The following is a 23,758-nucleotide window of genomic DNA, read 5'->3' as shown; positions in this document are numbered from 1 at the left end:
ATAGCCAAAATTGGCTGTCACAGTTTGAGAAAAATGGCATCAGAGATTTAAAAAAAATCGACGATTTTCGAGATATTCAGGATGTTATTATAGTACCGGCATATTTTTTATTTTTTATTTTTTTTTGTTAATACCACGCGAAAGTATCAACTTTTAGTTTTAACATGCATTTTGTCTCATTTCGATTTGATTCTTTGAGATACAGCTAAACTAAGGGACACTGATCTTGTGAACTCGGTATTAATATTATATCCATTGCAGCATTATTTTCTTGCAATAAGTACAAATAGTTATTTCCGAAGTATTTTTTACTGCTCACCGGTAAACAAATTTTTTCAAAATTACTATAATAGGTATAAAATTTCTACGCGTTTGTAAATTTGCAATATACAAGGGTAAGATTAATTTTGTAGTTTGTAATTAAGCAGATTGCAGAGATAAATTTACAACATGTATGGAAAGTTATAGAAATGATAAGGTCAATACGTTTTGCAATTGTATTACATATTATACATTCAAATATTGTCTCTCTATCATACATGTTGTAAACAATAGAATGACTACTTACTGTACCGCACATAAGCCTGTTCTACAATACATTGTATATCGGTTGCACAAGTTGTAAGCCGTAAGAATTTACCGATCACATTCGAATGAGAGGAGAGTATTCAATTGTGATTGATCAATTGTAGTGATGCTAGATGCTAGCAGTTTTCACGCATGCACAGTGAACGTTAATAATATATTTTACAGCGATATATGGAATATTGTCGCATTACGTAATGTTAAAAATTTAAATAATTACGTGTAATATTTAAATATCTTGTTACGTAATTTTCCGTACAAAATAAGATGTATTTACTCAATAAAAGTACATCTACATATTTTTGTGGAATTACATAATTTCTATAAAATTACATGATTTTTTATATTTACGGAACTAACCGTGTAATTTTTACATCTATTATATGTAAATTTACTGAATTTTTTGCAGGGCTAAACACAAGTCCGTTAACTAAATTTGGCTATCACATCACATGGTGCTTATATATGAGTTATATCAGTGGTTTATTGTGATGCGATAGCATATTTAGTTAACGGATTTATGTTTAGCAGCAACATTTAAGTAAGAAGTATTTAATTTTAAGATATTAAAATGTTTTGTTTCTATATCTACTTTTTTAATGCTTAAAAATATTTTAGTTTGAACGGTGTTCAGATTTAAGATATTAAAACGTTTAAAACTAAAATTTTTAATAACTGTAAACGTTTTAGCGTTCTAAATTTAAACACCGTTCTAAAACTAAAACACATTTAAATATTTAAAAAAAAATAAAGACAGATCAAACATTTTAATATCTTAAAATTTAACATTTTTTTTGAGTGAATGAAATTAAAAAAAAAATTGTCAGTTCTCTGCAACGTTCCGAAAATCCTAGAAATCGTCGTATTTTTATCTCTTTGACGCCATTTTTCTCAAAATTGTGACATGATAGCCAACTCTAGCCGCCGGATTTGTTTTTAGTGACTAAAAATCCATCGAAATCCACTTCTATTCAGGTCTTTAAAAAAGTCTATTTTTGTGTAACCGTGTAATAGGAAGGTAATTAGTCGACGAGTTCTGTTAAATATTGCAATTTAAAAGTATGAAATATTTAAGAAAATTATGCCCGGGCTGTGCCCGGCACCTGCCTACTTAAAAATTAAACTAAATAACATACAAACGAAATTAGCGTCGTAATGACGTTAGCTCGATCGAATCAGGTACGCCTGAATAACGGCAATTTATCGGCTTACGTGTACGCATGTGACCATCCTACATCAACTTATTTATTCTCTTTTTTCCCATAATTTCATTTAGAATCTTGTCAGTAATATGTGCGATAACTGTTTAATAAAACAGTCATTGACGGTGATAAATATTTTTAACTTTATTATCATTTGCAGTACAAATATGTATAAAATAGCGTTACAATACACTTTCCCAAGGTTATCACAAATAAAAGATAAATATAAAAAAGTGCATTGTTTGGTAAATAAAATTTCAGCGATATATGTACAATTTACACTTTTATATCTCTCGTATTTTTATACCATTTGGAGCACACGTACACGCACACGTGGACGCGCGCGCTCTTCCGCGAATTTGCTAAAAATTTGTAGCGACCGCGTTAAAAAATTCTTGTAAAACGTCGCGCTTTCTATCTTCGGTGAACCTTGATTAAAATTGTAAGAATTGTGGCTGGTCAGTGGCGTTTTCTCCACCTCGGTCGGGCTTCTTCGGGTCGGAAGAAACTTGCGTAACCGGCAGCTGTACCCGACATTTATCGTAATTAAAGGAAAAAAATATCGTCGACACGACGTTGACACACAGAGCACGCTTTTCCGACCGTTTTCTTCGTGAAGCGTGCACATCGGTCGCAGGAAGGATTTGCGACTTGCGACGATCTACAAATCGACGAGCTTGAATTGCATCGGTGTTACCACTATGTTTATAAATCGGCTTTCGTACTCGAGCGGTCCATGATGCCATTCGATCCGGAAATTTCGCATGACCTAGATAAAACAAAAACGCATCTCCAGTTACATTACTTTCGCAGTTTGCATCGCGCGCGATCGGGAGGGTGACGTGCAGGCGTCGCGTTCCCGCGGCTTTTCCGCTTGGAAACTATTTCGAGAATCAGCAATTCATTTGAAAAGCGCGATTCCGAGACTCGTGATTCTCATTAGAGGATTGCATCCTAATTTCTGCGTCAGGCGTCAGGAGGATCGCTCGAAAAATCAAATGTCTAGCTCGCGTGTGAAACAAGTGTTTTAATATTAATAAAATACTCGGGATACGTAATGTAAATTGAAACGCGTGTATGCGAGCATTTTGCGGGATGAATACATGCATATTACCCGGAATTAAAAAGTCATTTCTGTTAACGTGCACACGAAGCTGTCAGAGCGAGTTATGAGATCACGCTTCTCAATTCTTCACGAGGAGAGAGAGGGACCAACGGGAATCCGCGAGAATATTTAGCTTTCCGGGAATTCGTGCTTTAAGCGCAACATCGTTATTTCGCTGCCATGCACAGTCACGCGTAGTTCGTCGGTTCCAAGGAGAACCTACATATTATGCAAGCGTGTCGTCTGTTTCTGTTATTATCTCGGCATGCGATATACTTTTGCGCGCGCGCGCGCGCGTGCTCGTTTAAACCTCTCAACTTATTAAACATCTGCGCTTATCACGTATGAATAAAACATCGGTGAAAAGAAGAACGTCGCCTCCCACTCAAGACATGCGAGTAAATTGAAAATAAACGTACAAAAATCGGTTTTCCGCGCTACGCTCATTTAAAGGACGTTTACATTCGCTTCGGCCGTTCGTGTGAAAGCGCGCGCGAACAAGTGCGATGCGGTAAGATTAACAGAACGTCCACTAATCATGATAATAGTTTTCTTCCATTTCTTGACAGAGCTCTTAAATGGCGAACAATGAAAGAAAATAGAGTCTCTAGTATGAACAGGTGATGCACAAGGTGTCCCATTTAAAAGAAAAGCTTAAATACTTAGAAATGAACGCGTTTCAGAAATGTTTCCAGTAAAAATTCAAGTACAAATATGGTTATCGTTGAAGATAGAACAAATCGTTTATCGCATGTTGAACAAAATGGCGATCAACTAAAACTGAAGAACGGAATTTTGCAAAATTTTTTTTAACTTTTGCGAGCTGTAAAAAACTTTTCAAGATATTAAAAAGAAATCTTAATTCCAACTATAGCTACGAGTATTGCGAATATTTTGCTTCAGGGCAGAAATCGATCGGTTCTACAGTTTCTGAGAAAAGCCTGGAACAAGGTTAAAACACATAGATTTGAGAAAAATGCATTTGAAGTTCTACAAAAGCGTTGTTTGGCCCATACACTGCAGTATAAAAAATGTAAAAACAACGACAATATTTGAATTTTATTAAACCGTTTTACAGATTTATTTTTAATAGTATAAAGATTGAAAAACTGATTGAAAAAAAGAACATCGATTTTTTTGCCCGTTAAACTAGAATACTACCCTTGAAAAAAAAGAATCAATTTTTTTAAAAATTGATTTTTCCATTATTCGTACCTCTTCAGGTAACGTTTGTTTTATGTGCAACTTTTATTTTGAAACGCATTGTTTTATAAATACTTAAGCATTTTTTTTTTTTTTATGGAACACTGCATAGTCACTCTACATTAAAGAAAAATAGAAAGGAAAATAGAAAAGATTTTAGTAATGGATGAATTTGTTAATCGATTGGCATTGTGTAAAGGTTTACTTTGTTAATCGGGATTCGAGCATATTAATTGTTGTCAAAATCGTTATCACTTTTATTGTAATTTACGCCTAATTTAGGCGTGGTCGTGAATTCAAAGTTTTTTCAGTTGACCTCCGTCCTCATATAAGATACATTACTTCGAAATGGAAATGTGGTTATCGTGTTAACTGCCTGATTGAATCCCGCGGGCATGCAAACGAGCAAGTTTACGAACTGTCAAGAGCAACGTCTCGATCTCCATTTCGGCAAATCGTCGGCCGATACAGGTGCGAGGTCCGAATCCGAATGGCATGTACGCGAAGGGATGCGCCTCCTTGGCTGATGGAAACTCCGTGTTGCCCCGCAACCATCTCTCGGGAATGTATTCCTGCGTTCGCGAAAATTGCGTGGGTTTCTTCGAGATCACAGAATGACAAGCGATGACATCGAACTGACGACATAGAAAGGAGAACATTGAGAGACACAATTTCATTGATGCTATTTGTTTCGCGATACATGTACCCGATAAACTCGTGTATTCTTCTAATTCGCGGAGAAAAGTTTCTCTTAACAATAATGCTGAAATATGTATTGTTAGTTTATGAATTAAATAAACGAATGAGAACGCGAATGAATTTTTGCAAACTATACTTTATGAATAGATGTTGAAATTTTATTTTTTTAATTTAGTTTACCTAAGCGAACACCTCTAACAGAATTTTATTTAAACGATTAATTATTAAATTTATTACATAAAACTGCACAATTATGAAAAAAATATTTGAAAAAATGTGAAATTTTAGTCAAAAGAAAACTTTAAAGAATTTCCTAAAGAATTCAGTAATGGAGCTTGTCAAATGAAGTATTATTCTTAATATTATTTTTACCTACATTTTTGTGTTTTTCGTAATTAGCTTTTTATAGATCTTTTAAATATTTCAAAGAGTACATAAATATTATAATCATTAATTAGATACCGATATCAGATATATTTTCAAATCTAATTGTAAATCAGTAATTAATAAGGAAACGCACCCCTGCCGGTATTTTGTATCCTCCTAAGCAAACATCCGTTCGCATAGTTCTGAGATTGCCAACAGCGAGGGGGAACAATCGAAGGGATTCCTTGATGCAGGCCTTAGCGTATCTCGTTTGATTTAGAACGTCCTGCGTCACGGGCGATGTTTTGTCCGGTAACAAGGACATTACTTCTTCGCGCAGTTTTTCCTGTTTCTCCGGATTATTCGCGATGTAATACAACAAACTGCTGAACACGTTACCGGTCTGAAACAGATCGATATTTAATCTTGTACAGTCCTACTTTTAGAATTTCGATTTAATTAGTAGAATTCTGTCCTTTGCAAAGCATTTTCGATGTATTTAAAGAAATCTTTTAGCCGTTAAATTATATAAGAAATAAATGTTTAAAAAATATATATATAAAATGCCAACATCACTTTGAAGAGAGAAAAACGAAAAATTTTTTATTTTAGTCGTTTATCACTAAAAAAATGTTTCATTGTTACATTAAATAATTTGCTTAAAATATACCGAACAAAACTATTTAGTTAATTATAATATAACAAATATTCTTTTACATGTATTTCGCACAAGAACATTTTTGTGTTATAACAAAATATTTGGTTGCAGTTAAAAAAATTCTCGACTAAACAGCTTTTGCTGCAGGTGCAAAATTTTTTTTTCCGGTAATTATTTTATTATTATTTAGTTGATTGGAAGAGATGAGCTTTTGTTCGGAAAAAAATTGAACTATTAAAATCTTGGAATCCCGCACTTACCGTATCAACACCAGCCGTTAGCATATCGAGCGCCATTACCTGCGCCGTTTGCTTGTCGATACTCAAAAGTTTCTCTAATACACTACGATCATGCAGATTTGCGCTATTATCCGTTGTCTCGTACTTTATCTTAGCCTGTTCGATATGTTTACGAGCAATTCTAAAAGAGATCATAAATAAAATTGCGCAAGCAGGATGGCGACGATGAGTCGTGTTTTTGAAACTAGTTACGTGCTGGATGAATTATGCGCGAGCGAAACGTAGAAGTAACCGGTGGATAAAACATTAAATGTTGAGTTTTCTTGTAAGCAAAAAGTAATTAACGTGGAGACGATGCGCGATACATTATTGATAAGCAACTTCGCGACAGGAGAATGTCGTGGAAATATATCGGAGGATTACGGTAATGACGATGTAAAGTAACAAGTTGGCGTATTCGCGTGGGAGTTTGCGAGTAATATGCTGACGTAGTAGTGTAACGAGTATAAGTTTCAATATTTACCCATTAAGCGTATCCAGCGCACGGAACAACTTCTTAAGATTTCGCGTATTGTACACCTTCCACAGAGACATCTGAATCTCCATGCGGTACATGAGATCGAACATCTCTTGCACGCAATTAATCATTATTTGCGGCTCCGAATCCGGGGCAAGATCAGACTTCAAGCACCCTAGCCGACAATCCATCGCGATCGAGCATATTGCTGTGTGTTAATTACATAACTGGTAAATGATCTCGTTACGTGATCTCGAGAGTCCTAAACTCGGAATATATAGAGCGGTGTATTTATTTTTAACCTTCAGCTGTATCTCTTCTCGTCGCACAGCTGATAAATGTATTACGATTCGCTCGAATGTGTACCAGCGCAGCGGCGCGGTGTATTGAATTTGGTGTGCGAGCTAATTTATCAGCTCCATTGTTACGAGCGAGACTTATGTGCATGTGTATCTGGTACATATTCTAGATGCTCCATTTTCGAAAAGGAACGCGAGAGACATCGACGCCGTAAATAACTCGCATCACTTACTTACACTCTAGAGCCCACTTCAGTATCTCGTTCTTGAAGTCGTTCGGCAGCTCCAGACTCTTAGGATCGCGCAGTGCACGCATCTTCTCCACGAACTCTCTGGTCACCTCGCTGGTCTGCGCCACGTGCGCCTTGACCGTTCGCGGTTGCATCATGTGCGGATTGACTTTTGACCGAAAGTCGTGCCACACTTTGCCCTGGCTGAAAGCAAGCGAGCGCCCTTTTCACCCAGAGACGAGATGTTGCATCGTACGCAATTTATGTAGGCCTCCGTGTTTGGTCTCCGTGGCTCTCTGTACACTCGCCGGACTATCGACCGTACAGGACACGGGAGAGACCGACGGGACATAGATAGAGAAGGAGAGCGACAGAGAGAAAGTGCGTCTATACGTGTGTGTTCATGTGTTTGTGTGAGTGTGTGTATGTGTGTGAAAGAGAGAGAGACTGAGTTGGTATAGCGATGAGGGAGGAAGGTTGCTTCGTCAGCTCGTGTTCCCCGTATTCTGACGAATTTTCAGGATATTGACGACCTTCGTGCTGGACCATATCTCTGACGTACCGCGCTGAGAACGGCTGCATTTATCCACGTTAAAATCTCGAAAGCCATAATAGCTACGTTATTAATCTAGCAATTTAGCGAGATATGACTCAACTTCGAAAGTAGCCGTGACGTTAGCCCAGAACGTAATAGATCGTTGAAGCGATATGAGATAAGCAGAAGAATATTGCGATTCATAAGCCGTTTAATGAAATCGTACTCTTTGTAGTTCTATTTTTAGATTTTTTAAATATCTTAATAATAGACGTTAAGAATAAGAAGAAGTACAATGAAACTAGGGCGCTTTTTATACATACATATATATATATATATAGATCCTTCCCCCCTCCACACATACACACACACATATATAGACCCTTCCCCCCTCCACACATACACACACACATACGCATGCACGCACGCACGCACGCATATTATCGTTCAAAGGTGACTGTCCATTGAGCTTGACACTCTTCTTTCCAAATAATTCTACTTTAAGATTTTAAGATCTTAAGATCTCAAGAATATTTTTTAAATCTTCTTTATTAATGTTTTTGAGAATTATGAAGAAAATAATTGAAGCTCAACAGTCATATGCATCTTGTAAAAAAAAATGAGATAATTATATCTCTTAACTTAATTATATTTCATCCAAAGCATTTTACTAACCTTGTTGCAAGACCGTACTGCCCATTGTAAATATGTTCTCTGTTCTGGCGATAGTAATGTAGAGTCTCCATAGCAATCCGCATCGGCCACGCGCTTTCCACTCGATACATTTTCTCGCATAGCTCCGGTGAAAACAGAAGGATGTTCGGCCGCCGAGGTCCTATATTGTCCAGTTTAACAATATCGCCATACTGCTCGTGCAGCATCCGCAACTGCGTGAAAGTATCTGCTCTACCGTATTCACCTACATTGTTTACGCCAATCAGTACGCCGCGCCGTCGTTTACGCGAATTAAGAAATAAAAAAAATATGTTACGGAAATATATATTCAAACGAACGGTTCACTCGTTCGATAGATCAAAATACATTGTACAAAATAATATTTTGAAACGCAAATTGGCACTTTGTTAAATAAATTTTTTATTGTTTGTTATGCACAAATAGATATTCGCGATCTGGCTTAAAATATTGCATTTAAATTTAAAGTTGAGTAATAACGAGAAACATTTTAACGCGTTTTTCGAACAAGCTTTGAGAGAGTTCTTACCTATGTACGGCAGGAATCTGAACCAATTGCCGAGCAAAGGCAACGCTTTCGGGCCGGGAATATCTTCGGTCGGCCGCGCGTGTTGCATTTCGTTGTCCACTTTTGTTTCATTATGTTTGATCGGGTAAGCAACGACCGACCTCGCGCGACATTGCACCTTTGATGGCATACGCGAGCCATTGATCTCGCGAATAAGAAATCTGCCACGCATCATACTTTAGCGGATGCCTCTTGATTTTGTCTCGTTCTGCAAAAAGTATCCATATATATATATATATATATATATATATACGGCTGTTTATTCGTCATAAAATGTGTTACCGAACGATTTCGTTTATCGCAGATTATCGATTCAACGCGTTCAATATGTACGCGGTTACGTTTCGCAGTTATTTACGGCAGCTATGTTTATTCAGAAAATATATGATTCGGAATATTAGTTTAGAGTAATGGAAAAATATCGCGTATCCCGCGCGTGGAATTTGAGGCACGAATAAGACTGTCGAACTTCCAGGATATATACGTCGTGGCTGTGAAAAATGAAGGACCAAGATCGGAATTTTAATCTCAAGTAAGAGATTAAAACACAAGGTGGTGGGAGAATTATCCAGGAGTACTTCACGAAGTCGGTGACGGAAAAGATTAATTCTTTGACGGTGCCGCGTTATTCTTAAATAAAATTGCTGTTCGCGAGCGCAGGGAGTCTGAAACGAAGGAAGAGAATCGAAGGGAGTCGAACGAGCGCTCGAAGTTTAATAAAGTATAATTTAATTAACATTAAATGCGCGCACAATTATTTCGTGTGCCGTCAGAATTTGCTCCTTTATTTCCGCGTTAATCAACACTCGTCGCAAACAAGAAGAAGCTTATTTACTCGGAATTGCTTTATCACAGAGTTTGCAATCTTAGTTACATGTACTATAGCGCTCGCAGCCAAAGGGTTAAAGACGAAGGAGCGACCGCGTGATATTTACTAGGTGGTCGTTCGTCTTGGGGCCAACATTCAATTCGGGTGTTGTATGGGTTGTAAAGCACGCGACAGAGGGATTTTCGCGGAGATATCGAGTTATGGTCCCGGGGAGACTCCGACGGCGCTGCCATGCCGCCGCCGCTGGACCGAACACGCGAAACGCCTCTATATCGACATACGTCAGCTCACGTTATAGCACGACAAGCCACCACGACGACGACGACGACGACGGCGAACAACCGAACGCCCCCTTTTTCACCCTCTCCCCGCGCTCGTTTCCCGTCCGACATTTTCCCGTCTCAGCTTAACCCTCAAATGTCGGAAATACTTTCAATCCGGAGGCTAACGAAAATGGGTCATATTTCGACCCCTTTCTCCCTCCGCGGTCGCCTCCCGGTGGCACGACAGGTTTGTTATTACAAGTTCCAAATGCAGGAAACGCCTGATGAAGCAACTTCTGCCGTATAACTTTTATCTACCGCGATCTTTTTTCTTTCTTTTCCTCTCCTTTTTTTCCGTCAGAAAAGAAAAAGACGAAGCTTTTCGAAGGTTTGAAGCGACTTTTAATGAATCTAGATGAGTCGAACTAGTCAGCATTCAGATGTTGAAAGGTGCAACGAATTTGCCAAATGCTTTATCGACAATTATATCTCGACATTATTTTTTATTGACGCATAAAAAATGAATGGAAATTTGTTATCAGAATTTTAAAATGCTGACTAATTGGGTCTTTGTTGATTTGCGCTGTGCATCTGAAAGATACATTAAGATAACATTAGTCAATTATCTGTCATGACGAAATACTCATGATACTGATGAAACCATATTATACAGCTTTATGTGCATAATATATTGCACAACTATGCAAACTAATCTATTTTCTTATTGCTGTCCGAAGTATTATAGCTGAAAGTTATAGAAAGGAAAAATATTACATGTTAAGAATAGAAATTAGAATTTTTGAATCAATTTTCTCGACGAACATTAAACGTGACGTACAATAGATACAAATAAGAATATATGGCATAAATGTGTCGTATACGACACATTTATGCCATATATTCTTATTCGGTACCGTGTTCGGTATTCGTATTCAGGGTATATATTTAGGGTATCTTCTCGATATTTATACCGCAGAAATCAGAAAAAATAAAAGGAGTGGATATAACTTATTCGCAACCACTCTGTATTTTACATGTCTTTATGTTATATCTCTTGAAAAAAAAGTTGATAAACTTATTTCAATAAACTGATTACTGATCAGTAACTGATGATATTTTATCAGTTAGCTGACGAAATATAATTAGTTACTGATCATTAATCAGTTTATTGAAACAAGTTTATCAACTTTTTTTTTAAGGGATATTAACATTGTTTTGTAATTTATTTTCTTTACTCTTAATATTAACGAAATCATTGTGAATTAATTTGTCAATGTTATGAGTAGCGCGGAAATGTCTTAAAGTCTATATAAAATGATTAGTCACTCTATAGAAAGTGAAAAAGATTTAGTAATAATTATTTCGCGATACATAAGTGAAGCGAGATAGTAGAGTACATGAAAATGCAAATGCTTAGCCCTTGTATTTTTTGTTCAACTTGATTGTCCCTCATAAATAACCAATAAATCCTACTCCTTTTGATATTCGATAAAAAAAATGCAAGGGTTTTTTGAAGTTATTTTTTTAGGAAAATAAATATTTTATATTTCTAATTTTTTATGGTAATAGATAGGGTGAATTTCATTGGTTTATTTTCTTTAAACGTAGTAAATAGTGCTTGGTAAATCAAGTTCTCGTTAGATACAACGTATATACCGGACTTATCCTGTAGTGTTTATCGAGGAAACTGATTCTAAAATTTCAATTGTTCCCAATATCTAATATTCCTTTATTGTGCGCAGAGCCTTATTATGTTCACATTTTTAGTAAGCGTATACATCACGCTGCACGTCTGCAGATTATTACATATATTTAGATCTAATGACGAAAATAACAAAATATCGTAAGAAAAAGCAGATTCCGTATGTTGGAATCGTTGGACCGTTTATCGTCAGTACAGTCGTACTGGAGCATAATAACTGAACTAAAAGCAATGTTTCGCGATATATTACGCACTCGCGTACACCGCATCAATTGGGACAAAACATGCACTTACAATCGGGCGTAATCGAACAATCTAGCACGGGCGCACGTATCTCACTTCCGTAGACTCGACAATCCCTTCTATCGACACGTGCACTTCCGGTCCACTTTGCCTCTCGCACACCGAACAAGAATTGGTTTGCTTATTTTGTCTTCTAATTTATATAAATGACGCTTCTGATATATGTAAATGATATATATAATTACTAGGAAAAGGTACTCAAAATAAACGGTAAGATAAGATAATATTATTATCAGCGCATCAAGGTTTTCCTTCAAGTCCGCGTTCTATAAGATCGAAATCATTGAGACTTGGTCAGTTGCAACTACCAACGTAAACTTCCTCCTGAGAGTACGCGATCACGATTTTATCGCTCTATGACGTTCACGCATGGTACAGTTGCACTTGTACGCGGTAACAATACGATCTGCAAGGCAGTGCATATTTTTCTTATTTATTTTGTAAAGAGGGGATGCCTGCTGACCGCGATCGATTGCAGAAAAAAACATGTATCTTCGATAACCTTCAATACGTCAAAGGACTCTTCCGACTTTTCTTTCGTTTAATTTTTTTCTCGTGACGGATTATTATTTATAAATGCAAAGTAGATTAATAATTGATTAATGCGTCACGTAGATCGTATCGTAGATTAATGATCAAGGCATTAGATATTTGCATCGCAGTTTCGATGAAAAATGGTAACTTTGAATATTTTTTATTGTCTCGGCACGATGAAAATTTTTGACGAGCAACTATACTTGTTCCTCGCATATAATGAACGTATTACGAAAGCCATTATGGTGGCTCTCCGTAACAAAGGGGTTAATTGTTGCTTTCCGCCAGTTTTCTCCCCTTTTTTCTTTCTTTATATCGATTCTCAGGACAATAACTGGCCGACTTCTCGTACCTCTCCCCCCTCCCTTCCTTGTAGGTCTCGGGAAAAAGATAGGTAACAATAGCACAAATATCGAAAAGTTTTATTGCACATTATATTCATGACGTGATACATCTTAATATTACTTACTGAAAATAATGAAAGATGTTCATCGCATTAGATGAATGTTGACGTGTCTGCGTAATTCTGAAAGGTTATCGCATATATTTAAGAGAAACGCGCGTTGGACGTTTAATCTCGGCTGCGAGCTTGCAATTCGCAGTTAGCACGCGACGTAGAATAAAATGACTTCTGACACTTTGATAATGTAGATGCCATGATGCAAGTTTTCGCCGAAGGGAAGGATAATCTAGGCGCAATACATTTATACATTTTCGTTAAGGACGCGTGTCTAATCGTCTAAGAACCGAAATTCGATCAGGAATCGCGTGGCAGAAATCTAGGACACTTGATGTATTTTTACGTAATTCCGTTCCTTGCACGAAACCCATATACACGCGCTTCTACACAGAGACATTTATCTGGATTAACGGAAAGATAAAATAATGATAGAAAGACTTTGCATAATTATTGCCAGATTGCAAAATTTTCTTTTACAGAATCATTTATTATCCTCTACCAGTATTTGCTGTTATTATTTTATTTATCGTTATTATTGCACCTCGACCTATTTTTTAAATGTAATTAAAAGGACATTTAAAGGAAGCACGTTGCCATCATTATGCTGAAATACAGCCTCTAGGATTCTCCTGTGCGTACGTACGTATTCATTAAAGGCGTGAAATTCGCATTTGGTCTCTCATTACGGATTTTCACACCTCTAGTTGGCTCGAGGGTGAGAATCGGAGGCGGGAGGGGGGCGAATGAACACCCCGTTTATACGTAACATACTAATGATTGGGAGTGGCCCAGTTACCGGTTCAATGCCGATCATAATGACAGTGTCAAATAAATAACTATTATTACGTATCCCTTGACATTCATTGATGAGCGAAGGACAATGTATATAGAGTACCGCGCTCTGAGTCTCTCGCACGCGAAAGAAATTAATAATTTCGCAATCATTGTAACAATCATGAAAAATGAGTGTACTTTTACTGGCGTTAACTTTTATTAATGAATCGCCGATAGAAGATTGATAGATATATTTAATTTATCAATGGAGCTATATATATGTAGCTGCAGTTGAAAAATCGGGCGTTCATCTGGTGTCGAGAGATCAGTAACGCGATGTTGTGGTACTGCACGGGGATGTTGGGATCGAGAGAGAGAGAGAGAGAAAGAGAGAGAGGAACCGGTGGCGCCGACGTCGACGTCGTCGTCGTCGTCGTCGTCGTCGTCGTCGTCGTCGTTGTCGTCGTCGGTAGCGGTGGTGGTAGCGGCCGCAGCTGCGGTGGCGGCAGCAGCGTTGGAAAGGCTTGCGAGAGAGAGGCGAAAGATGTATAGAAAATCTGGCGGCGGGCTGGGCGTCGCGGGGCGGTGAATGACGTCACGTTGCTAAAGCGACGCAGCAACGCGAGGCGTCTGCGTGGGTCGGTGGGTGTCTGGGGGTCCGGGATCAATAGCGCCAGCAACCAGGTAGTAGGTATGGGTGCATGTAGCTTTCTCCACGGTGGCAGTCCAGGAGACGAACCTCGCGAGGTAGGACACTTTACGAGCCGAGCGAGAGAGAGGTAGAGAAAACGAGAGAAAGAGAGAGAGAGGAGAGGGAGGGAGAGAGAGAGAGAGAGAGAAGAGACAGTCAAAGAGAGAGAGAGAAAGAGAGTTCGGCGGCCTGTCAGAGTGTCGTGCCGGAGAAGAGCGGCGCTATGCCAGTAACCGAGCGTAGCAGCGGGGTGTCCAGCGTCTAGGACTGTCAGCCTCTCCAGGTAAGGGTCCAGCAGCAGCAGCATCCGCTCTGTTGTCCTCTGTCCCGTTCACGACGGCTGTGTGCCTCCTCGTTGATTGGAGCGCGAGCGCGAGCGCGCGAATCTCCGTCCGGATCTGGTTCGCGCGGCGCGACCGAGCGACGTCCGCGCGAGAGGATCGCCGCTTCGGGGGAATCCCCGGGACGCTCGCGGAACTCTCGCGGGAGTGGAGAACGAGTTGAACGGGCGCGCGATAGGTCGTTCTACAAGTCGATCGAGGCGGCGTGTAAGATCCAAGTGGGAGCGCGAAGCGAAAGAAGGCAAACGACTGCGAAATGGTAGATAGATAGAATGACAGAATAAATAGATAAAACGAGAGAGGAACGAAAAGACGAATGCCAGACGAAGGCTCGCGGGAGCAAGTGGGAGGATAGATCGGTAGGTAGATTGGATAAGTATGCATGCATGCACGCACGCATGCATGCAGTTCGCTGGGTGACACGGGATGGACGGGTAGAGGTTGATAGATGGACCGATGGACCTGATGGGCGGATCGACGGTAACGCCGAAACGGACGGGACAGACAGATAAATATGGGCAATTGGCAGAACGGAAAGACGGATTCGCGGATACGAGCGTAACGGAATACGAACGAACGGATTGATGGGTCAATCGTCTGACATTGTCGAAGATCGCACGACCAGAAAACTGCATCTTCTCGTGCGGGATCTCGATTCGTCGTTACGTATAATCTGATAAAAGCTTTTTTTTACCTTCATTTTCGTGTATTAAAATAATTAATATCGCGGTGAAGATTCCTTTAACGTTAGCTACGCGTTCGTCAAATTGAATCGATAAGATCAAGAGAAGAGAGCAAAAAAGCAAAAAAAAAAGAAAACATTTACCGATGCGTGGATAATTCTGGGACAGGATCTATAAATACTTCGATTTTATCACGCGCTCTATGCTAATTCCGTTTTTCCGTCGGATTTCGCTTAACGATAAACATGACGTATGTACATTTTGCCATTAAGGTCGCATCAAGATTGATAAATTGCAGGGACGTGTCAAATATACGATGTCATTAAACTACGGCGCAGTTGCATTTTCGAGCGCTTTATTTATTCCCCATCAAATTGGCTTTTACCAATCGATGACTGATCGCGTTGACGATCCGTGATTTTGTACGATAAGCTAATCTGTCGCGCCTGAAATGTCTCGTATCGTGTATTCGTTTAGGGCATTTACTCCGCGATAATCGCGAAAGAGACAGAAATACAGACGGCGAACTGCAACTCGGAAGGAGAGTGGTCCATGTGTCGTAAATCGCTTGTGCCTGCTCCTTTCCGCTAACCTACCCGCACGCTCTTCTTCTTTGTCACCATTTGTCAGCACCGTACCTAAATTATGAGTTATGGTGTTCGCGTGGTCTATTCATGTAGCTTCTGTATGAAGATGGGGGGGCTCTATTAGACCTCCAGAAGAGATCAATATTCTTAATACACTCCTCGGTAAATCTTACTGACACTCGGAGCGATTGGAAAACGTTTACTTTAATACTCGTTCAGAGAGAGAGAGAGAGAGAGAGAGAGAGAGAGAGAGAGAGAATCATTGCAAGTTTCTCCTAGCTTTCTTCTTTCTGAAAATCTCTCTTTGCGAAGAGTACGAGATTTCGTTTCGAAATTTTCTTTTTCGACGAACGCGCATTGTTCTGGGCGATGAGCTAACTCAGTTTCATGGTACTTGAAATATCTATGGATCATCAGTGAAATTGGCAGAAGAGAGAGAAAGAGAGAGCGTTGGTCGAAAAAAGTTAATTCGCTAACGTTATACGTGTTAGCGGAGCGAGTGTAATTCGACGACGAACGGAGATATTGCGCGACGATAAGGGTAACCTCTTGTGCCTTCCTCGATGCCGCGAACGACATTGACATTGCTGATGCTGAAAAGGACTCTTGTTACGTACTTGCCCGCTCACTTGTTTGCCGTTCGCCGTACGAACCTTGTTAGCTGTAATCACGCTTAATCATTCTCCTCTCGTGCGTTATTGTCCGCCATAAAGTATCCCGGATCGTCTGTCAAAATCATTTCTGCGGTGACGTACTTCGTCGCGTACATCGTGCCAATTACCGATGACTCCAACAATAACTAAATTGGCGATGCATAGTGTTCTACAACGGAAATCATAAAATAGCAAAGATTAATGTGTCGAACGTATGCGAAGTGCACATAAATTTTGTGTAAATATTTGCACATGCTTCGTCTGCACGTGTAAAGTACTACGTTTAAATCTCTTTAGTTTCGAAACAATCACGCGATTAAAAATAAGTTCTCAAATTGAACTAAAGTTTTGTTCAGATAAAACTACCCCTTTGATTGATCACTATTTATTGCGTCAGTGCTCTAATATATTTCCTGGTTAAATTGTAGATAATTTTTTAATTAAAATTCAAAATTATACATATATCCCGATAACAACATTATACTGGGGAAAGGGTAAGAGAGAGAGAGAGAGAGAGGAATTGACCGCGAAGCATTCAAACAGCCGATTAAGGTCTCTCAAGTACTTGGAGTCTGCGGATATCTCGACTTCGAGCTCGGGGTCGGGTCGGCTGTAACGCGGGTCGGGTTCGGGTCACGGTACTCGAAACTTTCAGGTTACCCGGCGATATTGCCGACGGACATCGCGCCCGGGATATATCTACCATATTCCACGCTCTTAAGACACTCGTGGCTCTCTGCGAATCGTTTGCACAGCTATCCGTGGGCGATTTCCAACCACACGCGAAAATACATTTAGTGAGTAGGGTATTGTGCGCGATAGAATCGCGGTATATATTTAAGTTACGAGCGCGGTCACGTGCAGACGAGATTTCCCTCACAATCGCTTATCTATCCATAAAAATTCCACGTTTTCCCAACGAAAATAGGCCACATGTGCGTATCTTGGCACCGATCCAATTCTTAAACGCAATGTGACCATTTTCACCGACTTCTGTTCACGATTTACTATCGGGGCGGCAGTCCAATTCGCAATTATTATTGAATTAGTTCCTCAGATGAGTAAATAGGCGGGACGGATGGGCGAATAGACCTTGTCACTTGTGCGGATGGAATGCAAAGAGAACTCAAGTCTAACAGCCCAGCTCTCAGTGACACGCGAACAGCGATCAGCGTCGCACGTTGCGACTCTTTACGACGTTGAAACCCACGAGAATCGAGCGATACCTATATTCGTATAGAAAAATAAACGGAGATTGTGTATCTCCTTCTTCTCCTCCTTCTTCCTCCTCTTCTTCTTCCTCCTTCTCTTCGTTCTCTTCCTCCTCCTTCTCCTCCCCCGCGTGTAATCAATTTAATCTCGCGAGACAGTTGATACTCTTGTGCGGTACGCGCAAAGGAGCACACCGGTCCTCGTTGCGCTTTGATCCCCCACATACACGTCACCTTAATTCGATCAATCATCGGGAAGTTGGTGAGATATGGTAAATGGAGGCATCTCCTCGGTTTTGTACTTTGGCTCGTCGGGTTTCTCCACTATTAATATTATCGCGCGTACGATATCGCAATTAAGTCGTTCTAGTTTGGAAACAACATCAGTCGAGTTCGCGTCAAAATCACTATAATTAACGGGATGTAATTCTAAACGGATAGGACCTTTGTGGTTTCGAGTGGTTTTCCGGCAGAAAAACAGCAGGCACGTGTTTTTTTTTTAATTTTTTTTTTAATACTTGGCACGATGCCGATAACTAAAATAAAAACGAGTCTAAATAAAGGTGAGATATCGCAGCCGCAGGGGAGTAATTACGTAGATTGCATCGGTGCGGTGTGAGATACAAGTTTAATCATCGCTAATGCGAGTCCGCGTAGGGATTCGTTCCACCATTGAATTTTTGTGAAGATGTGTGTATCTTGTTCGGTTGCAGGCCGGCGCAATGTGGCCTGGAGTATTACCGTTACTGGTGTTACTAGCGGTCCTGCTGCATCCATCGAGGTAGGTTGTTTCATTGACGGACGTCAATGAAGCGTGTGTCAAATTGTTACTGGCAGTCTCTCGCGTATAAGTTTTGCCTCGATGGCGTTCCATCGACTCACGTTGACGCCTTGTGAATTAATAATAAAATAGTTGCGCTTTTGGAACGACGTCAAAAGACAAGATTCTGCGAGAGCATCTCTGGCGATTGAAACATAATTCTGCGAGCGAACACTTGTGGCTCGTAAAAACGCATGTTATTGACCCACAGGATTATTGCTATGGTGCATAAAGTTTATACGGAACTAAAGTTTATGAGCGGACCAACCTGCTCCGAAATTTTGTATGCGGATGCACGAATTGAACGATCCGAAATTTGGTATGCCGGATGCACGAGCAAAATCGAACGAGATGGCATTTGTAAAATAATTTTAAAAATTTAAAAGGACGATTTGCGAATGCACGTATGCCTTCCGACGACGTGTACATTTTTCTTTAAAAAAAGAACTCCACTTTAAACTGCGTTCTGCAATTCGCGTGTTGAATAGAATTCTATTTATAACTTTGTGTCGCGTAACACGAAAAATATTTGAGAAATCTGAAAATACGCATATGCATACATATATATGTATATAACATACATTAAAATATACGGTAAACTTATAAATAAATCTCTCTTCTGAAATTTCAAACGAATTATATAAATTATTTTCTACAATGTAACAAATGTGTTTTCTATAATTTTATCAATCTTTATCTATTTACGGCGACAAGTAGGGCAGTAGAATTTTCTTTTCAGAAACTAGATTATTTTTCCTTTATGATACCGACGGTGCTGTTGGTATATTCTTCCAGATGTACGCAGAAAGTGAACTTTCGGGAGAAGGAGAAGCAAGTGCTCGACAACATCCTAGGACCAGGCCGATACGATGCGCGCATCCGGCCGAGCGGGGAGAACGGAACAGGTAAATATAGAGATTCTTGTGAGTCCCTGTTTACTTCCTCTGCCCATCCTCACCATGTACCGTAATTTTGTACCGACATCTCGCGGCGAATCAGCCGAGAAATGTGAACGTGAGGGTGTAAACAAAAAAAAAATGTAAGGAAGCGGGAAGGAAAACGGAGGAAATGGGGCAACGGAAAGATACGCACGCACGTTGCGGCGAGAAAGGCTTAAGTCTCGCCGAGTGCGGAGAATTGAATGCGCGATGCAAACACGATCTACGTCGTCGTTATTGCGACGCAGACGAGCGCGCGAGTTCATTGACAATGCGTGATATTATATTATATTTTATATATATATATGTATATATATATGTATGTATATATATATATAATATATAATATATGCATGTATGTATAATAAGCGAGCGAGATGAATTGCGAGAATTTTCCGCACGTCCGTACCGAGTGAATGCATACCGAGCGGTGAGAAATTTCTTCGAAAACTTCGCGAATGCGAGCGACGTACTGAACGTTTTGAGCGGCCTCGCGTTCAAAACGAGCCACGATCAGTCTCGGGAAGTCTCCGAGACTTGCTGAACATTATTCGCGATATTATATTCTTGCGACTGTCTCTTGGATGCGTCGTGCACCATTCCTTCCCTCCGTACGATATTCTTCCTCTTTATACTAATGGCTCGGCAAAAATGTGCGAGCAAATTGGAAGATTTGCACAATCTGACGGTACAAATGTTTCTTCATTAGAAAGTTATAATTTTATATGTTATTCTGTATGCATCATATTATATATAATAACTTTATGTGTGTACAAAGAAAGATTTAGTTCCGACAAATCTTTTCTAATTCCGAAGAGAGCATGAAGAAAACACGTGAATTCTTATTATAAACCGGTTTATCGTATACCGTGATGAAGCATAGGTTGATCTGTTGTTTTCCGACAAGAGGGAGAGGGCAAATGTTAACGAGAGAGCACTTTACGCGATGATCTGACGACAATGAAACGGCTTTTCACGTATTCATCTCGGCGTATCTCCAAGCAACGTGTCCACGAAATGACACGTAATTTGACCGAAATAGTTTTCCAATCTCCTCCACATTACGCGCAAAAAGGTATATCGATCTTTTTTTCCCTTTTTTGTGATAAGGCAATTTTGATCCGCGACGCGGCGAGTGGCTCGCGGATAGAATTTCGATATCGATCATCAACTGCAAATATCGCGATTTCTGCAGTCAGCGGGTCGAACGGAAGGGCAATTCGGGATATATCGTCGGCGTGATAAATAAACGAGGCCAAGTAGAGAAATGTGAAACGTTGCCTCGTATCAGCGGCGACGAGGGAAACGACATTTGCTTGGTCCAGCCGCGTTTATCGAAACCGATTAGCTTCTTAAGCTGTACGGGACCGAGTACAACGATAATTATATCAAACATAATTAAATAACACCCGCTCGTGTGTTTATTACGTTTGAGTGTTAAAAATAAGCTTTACGCATCGTCGCCAGTTTTGGGTTGCCAAAGAGAATAATCTGTAAGATATTATCATTCCGCATGTTTACAACACTCGGTGTTGCGACATCCGCAAAAATTTACCCGTCGTATCAAATTATCTTTCCTCGACTGACTTTTACTTAGCGAGATACGACAACGCGTAACATCTATTTGTGTGCTAAAAGGTTGATTAATGCTGCATAATAACACTTTGGTACAATACCATTTATTGTTCGCGGAACAAAAGATAATTTACAAATGACAAATTTGAGAAAGTACTTAGTTACAATTTATTATACATGAATCTTTAGAGAGAGGGAGAGAGAGAGAGAGAGAGAGAGACGACGCAATCGACGTTGCCGAGCTTAGAATTGAAATTACGATGGAAACTGTATCCTCCTTGCAGGCAGGTGTGAAAGAGGGATTAAGTAAATCGTACCGAGCGCAATTATGTGTAGCAGTTAAACGAACGAATACGGTTAAAATACTCTCTAAGCACGCGCCGCGTGCCTACCGTAGGCGCGTGCACCCTGGTATCGTTCTGAAACTCGGAAGAAAGCGATTTATGTAATTTCTTTATCACCTGTTTATAGGCGTGTCGCGCGGTAATAAAGGGTCTCTTTAATCGCGGGTCTTCGGGGGCGCAGGCATCCGCCCGCACATTTCGCGTTCGGCTGCACTATCCCCCGACTGTTGAGCGGCGCGGCGCGACGCGGCGGGCTGCGGGCGGCGCTTAAAAGTCGGATCGCGTGCCTCAGGGATAAACGACGCTCGTTAATTTTATCGTTGGAGTATCAGCGCCGTGAGTGTGCGCTCGCTCGCTCGCTCGCTCGCTCGCTCGCTCGTGAGTTTTTGCCATCGCCGGGTGTACGATAGAAGGGTGGAAATTCATAGCGCTTCGTGCCCGGCCGCCACTTCTGAACGGCTGGGAGAAGAACATCGTTTCAAGATTGCGCACCTAACCCGAGGCGATGCGATTGGATACGATACGATACGATGCGATGCGATGTGATGCGATACGATACGATGCGATGCGATGCGATACGATGGGATGCGGTGCGGTGCGGTGCGGTGCGATGCGAGGATATTAATACTCTGTGCCGAGTATCTGTCCTAGTATCCGTGCCCCTCCGGGCATAATTTGGAGATAGTCGTATGTCCTTCGATCGATCGATCGCACATTCGTAATTTCGCCCCGTCCGTAATCACGATCGGTTTATCGTCGATGACGTTCGCGCGGGGTTAATCGACCACGAAAGCGGTAAATGTGCCACGTATGACGCGTTCGAGTCCGGCGTCATGCACCCTCCAAACTCTCGTCATTCTCCTTCGCTCTCGCTCGATTAGGCAAGAGCGAATATCGACGTATTTTGTTTTTACCCTTATCCTCGAGAATGACGAAATCATCCCAAATTTGGCAAATATTTTCGTGTGTTTTCTCATCTCTCTAAATTATACTTGTGCACCTGTCGCATTGACATTTACATTCGAGTTATGACCACAGCTTCAAATTATTAAACCGTTAATTACTGCTAAGTAAAATTTTGCAGTTTTAGCATTAAGAAAACAACTCTACTAAATTAAAAAAAAAATACATTTGCAATTTTTGCCAATTTTTAAAAATAAATGCATTTTACGTACATCACTTTGAATGAGTAATAAAGCGCGTCTTGACGTCGCGTTAATGCCAAAGTTGACATTTTCACTGAAGGAATGGATATAGGTCGTCCGAAAATTACGATTTATTTTCATAAATCTTTGGTGGCGTTAGCCAACGATAGATCTGTAATTTATGGGTCTGCGGAACTTATATTTGCGCTTGGCCTACAATTAACATGCTGCAATATGTAACGGCGTAATGAATTACGTGATTCGAATATCGATCAAACACACTATTTACGCTCGCAATGTCCGCCGGTGCAGTCAATTTATATTACAATCTTGATGAACTGTTGTCGTTCAATCTTTCGCCCAATGTCTTTGCATTAGTTATACTTGCGATACTCGCAAATTTATTTGCAGTAGGGGCGAACAGGAATTTATCGATTGGACAAGTGGGCAAGTAAAAGAAAAAAAAAAGGAATAATTACGCGCGGAGGCATTTTACATACTCTCCTGGTCTCACGCGAGGGTAATTGATTTCGAGGATTCGAGTACCTCTTCCGAAAGAAGAAGACGCTTTATTCCATCCGGGAGGAACAAAGTGTCACTTAATATAAAACCATCCAAAATTCGCTCGTCCGTTAAACTATATTAATAAAGTTCGAATTGGTTCTCTTAACAAGACTCGTTTTGGAAAATTCCATTTTTTTTTCTTTTTTTTTTTTACATTAAGTATCTCTTTGAGTCTTCACTTGAGAATCAAATATCCGATACTTGAACTTTTTTAACAAGAAAATCAGAAATTATTTTCTTGAGAAATTATTCTTATCTTGGTCAAAGAATCTCGCTACATAACGCAAGTAATGGAATGCAAATGTTCGGTACGCGGAAACTAGCCGTACAAATAAATCGTAAAATATAGCTTCGATTAGTTTCCTACTGACATGTTTCTGCGTTCGCGCCAAAAAGGCAATGTACTGTTGGCCTGCCTTACGAAAATTAAATTCAGCAAACA

General features: G+C 40.0%; 2 protein-coding genes across 16 annotated transcripts in view; one reads left to right on the top strand and one right to left on the bottom strand.

Moving 5' to 3' along the window:
• LOC105199392 (glutamate-gated chloride channel) overlaps nt 1-23,758 on the top strand; it is a 73,060-nt gene that overhangs the window by 17,156 nt on the left and 32,146 nt on the right. For 3 of the 14 annotated variants that reach the window (XM_039446592.1, XM_011166483.3, XM_039446591.1), the window contains exons 1-3: nt 14,459-14,738; nt 18,644-18,711; nt 19,546-19,655. In XM_039446592.1, coding sequence (XP_039302526.1) covers nt 18,653-18,711; nt 19,546-19,655 — 169 coding nt within the window. In that variant the 5' untranslated portion in view covers nt 14,459-14,738; nt 18,644-18,652. Of the gene's footprint in view, nt 1-14,458; nt 14,739-17,346; nt 18,203-18,643; nt 18,712-19,545; nt 19,656-23,758 lie in introns of those variants that run through there. The other 11 variants (XM_011166482.3, XM_011166480.3, XM_039446594.1 and 8 more) reach the window with 10 other exon arrangements.
• Nucleotides 1,907-12,392, bottom strand: LOC105199391 (cytochrome P450 CYP12A2). Of its 2 annotated transcripts, XM_011166479.3 has the most exons (9): nt 11,988-12,392; nt 8,861-9,107; nt 8,314-8,557; nt 7,111-7,307; nt 6,581-6,782; nt 6,079-6,238; nt 5,315-5,563; nt 4,515-4,730; nt 2,449-2,556 (listed from the first exon to the last, which is right to left on the bottom strand). In XM_011166479.3, exons 2-9 carry the CDS (start codon nt 9,072-9,074, stop codon nt 2,449-2,451), a joined length of 1,590 nt encoding a protein of 529 aa, XP_011164781.2. In that variant the 5' UTR covers nt 9,075-9,107; nt 11,988-12,392. The 2 variants fall into 2 exon arrangements, with proteins under 2 accessions (XP_039302523.1, XP_011164781.2); XM_039446589.1 differs by lacking the exon at nt 11,988-12,392 and having other exon boundaries at nt 1,907-2,556; nt 8,861-9,074.

The sequence above is a fragment of the Solenopsis invicta genome, chromosome 3 (genome assembly GCF_016802725.1).
Source record: "Solenopsis invicta isolate M01_SB chromosome 3, UNIL_Sinv_3.0, whole genome shotgun sequence".
NCBI classification, from domain to species: Eukaryota; Metazoa; Arthropoda; class Insecta; order Hymenoptera; family Formicidae; genus Solenopsis; species Solenopsis invicta.
The sequence above is the reverse complement of the archived record's forward strand: the minus strand, read 5'-3'. Positions and strand labels throughout refer to the sequence as shown.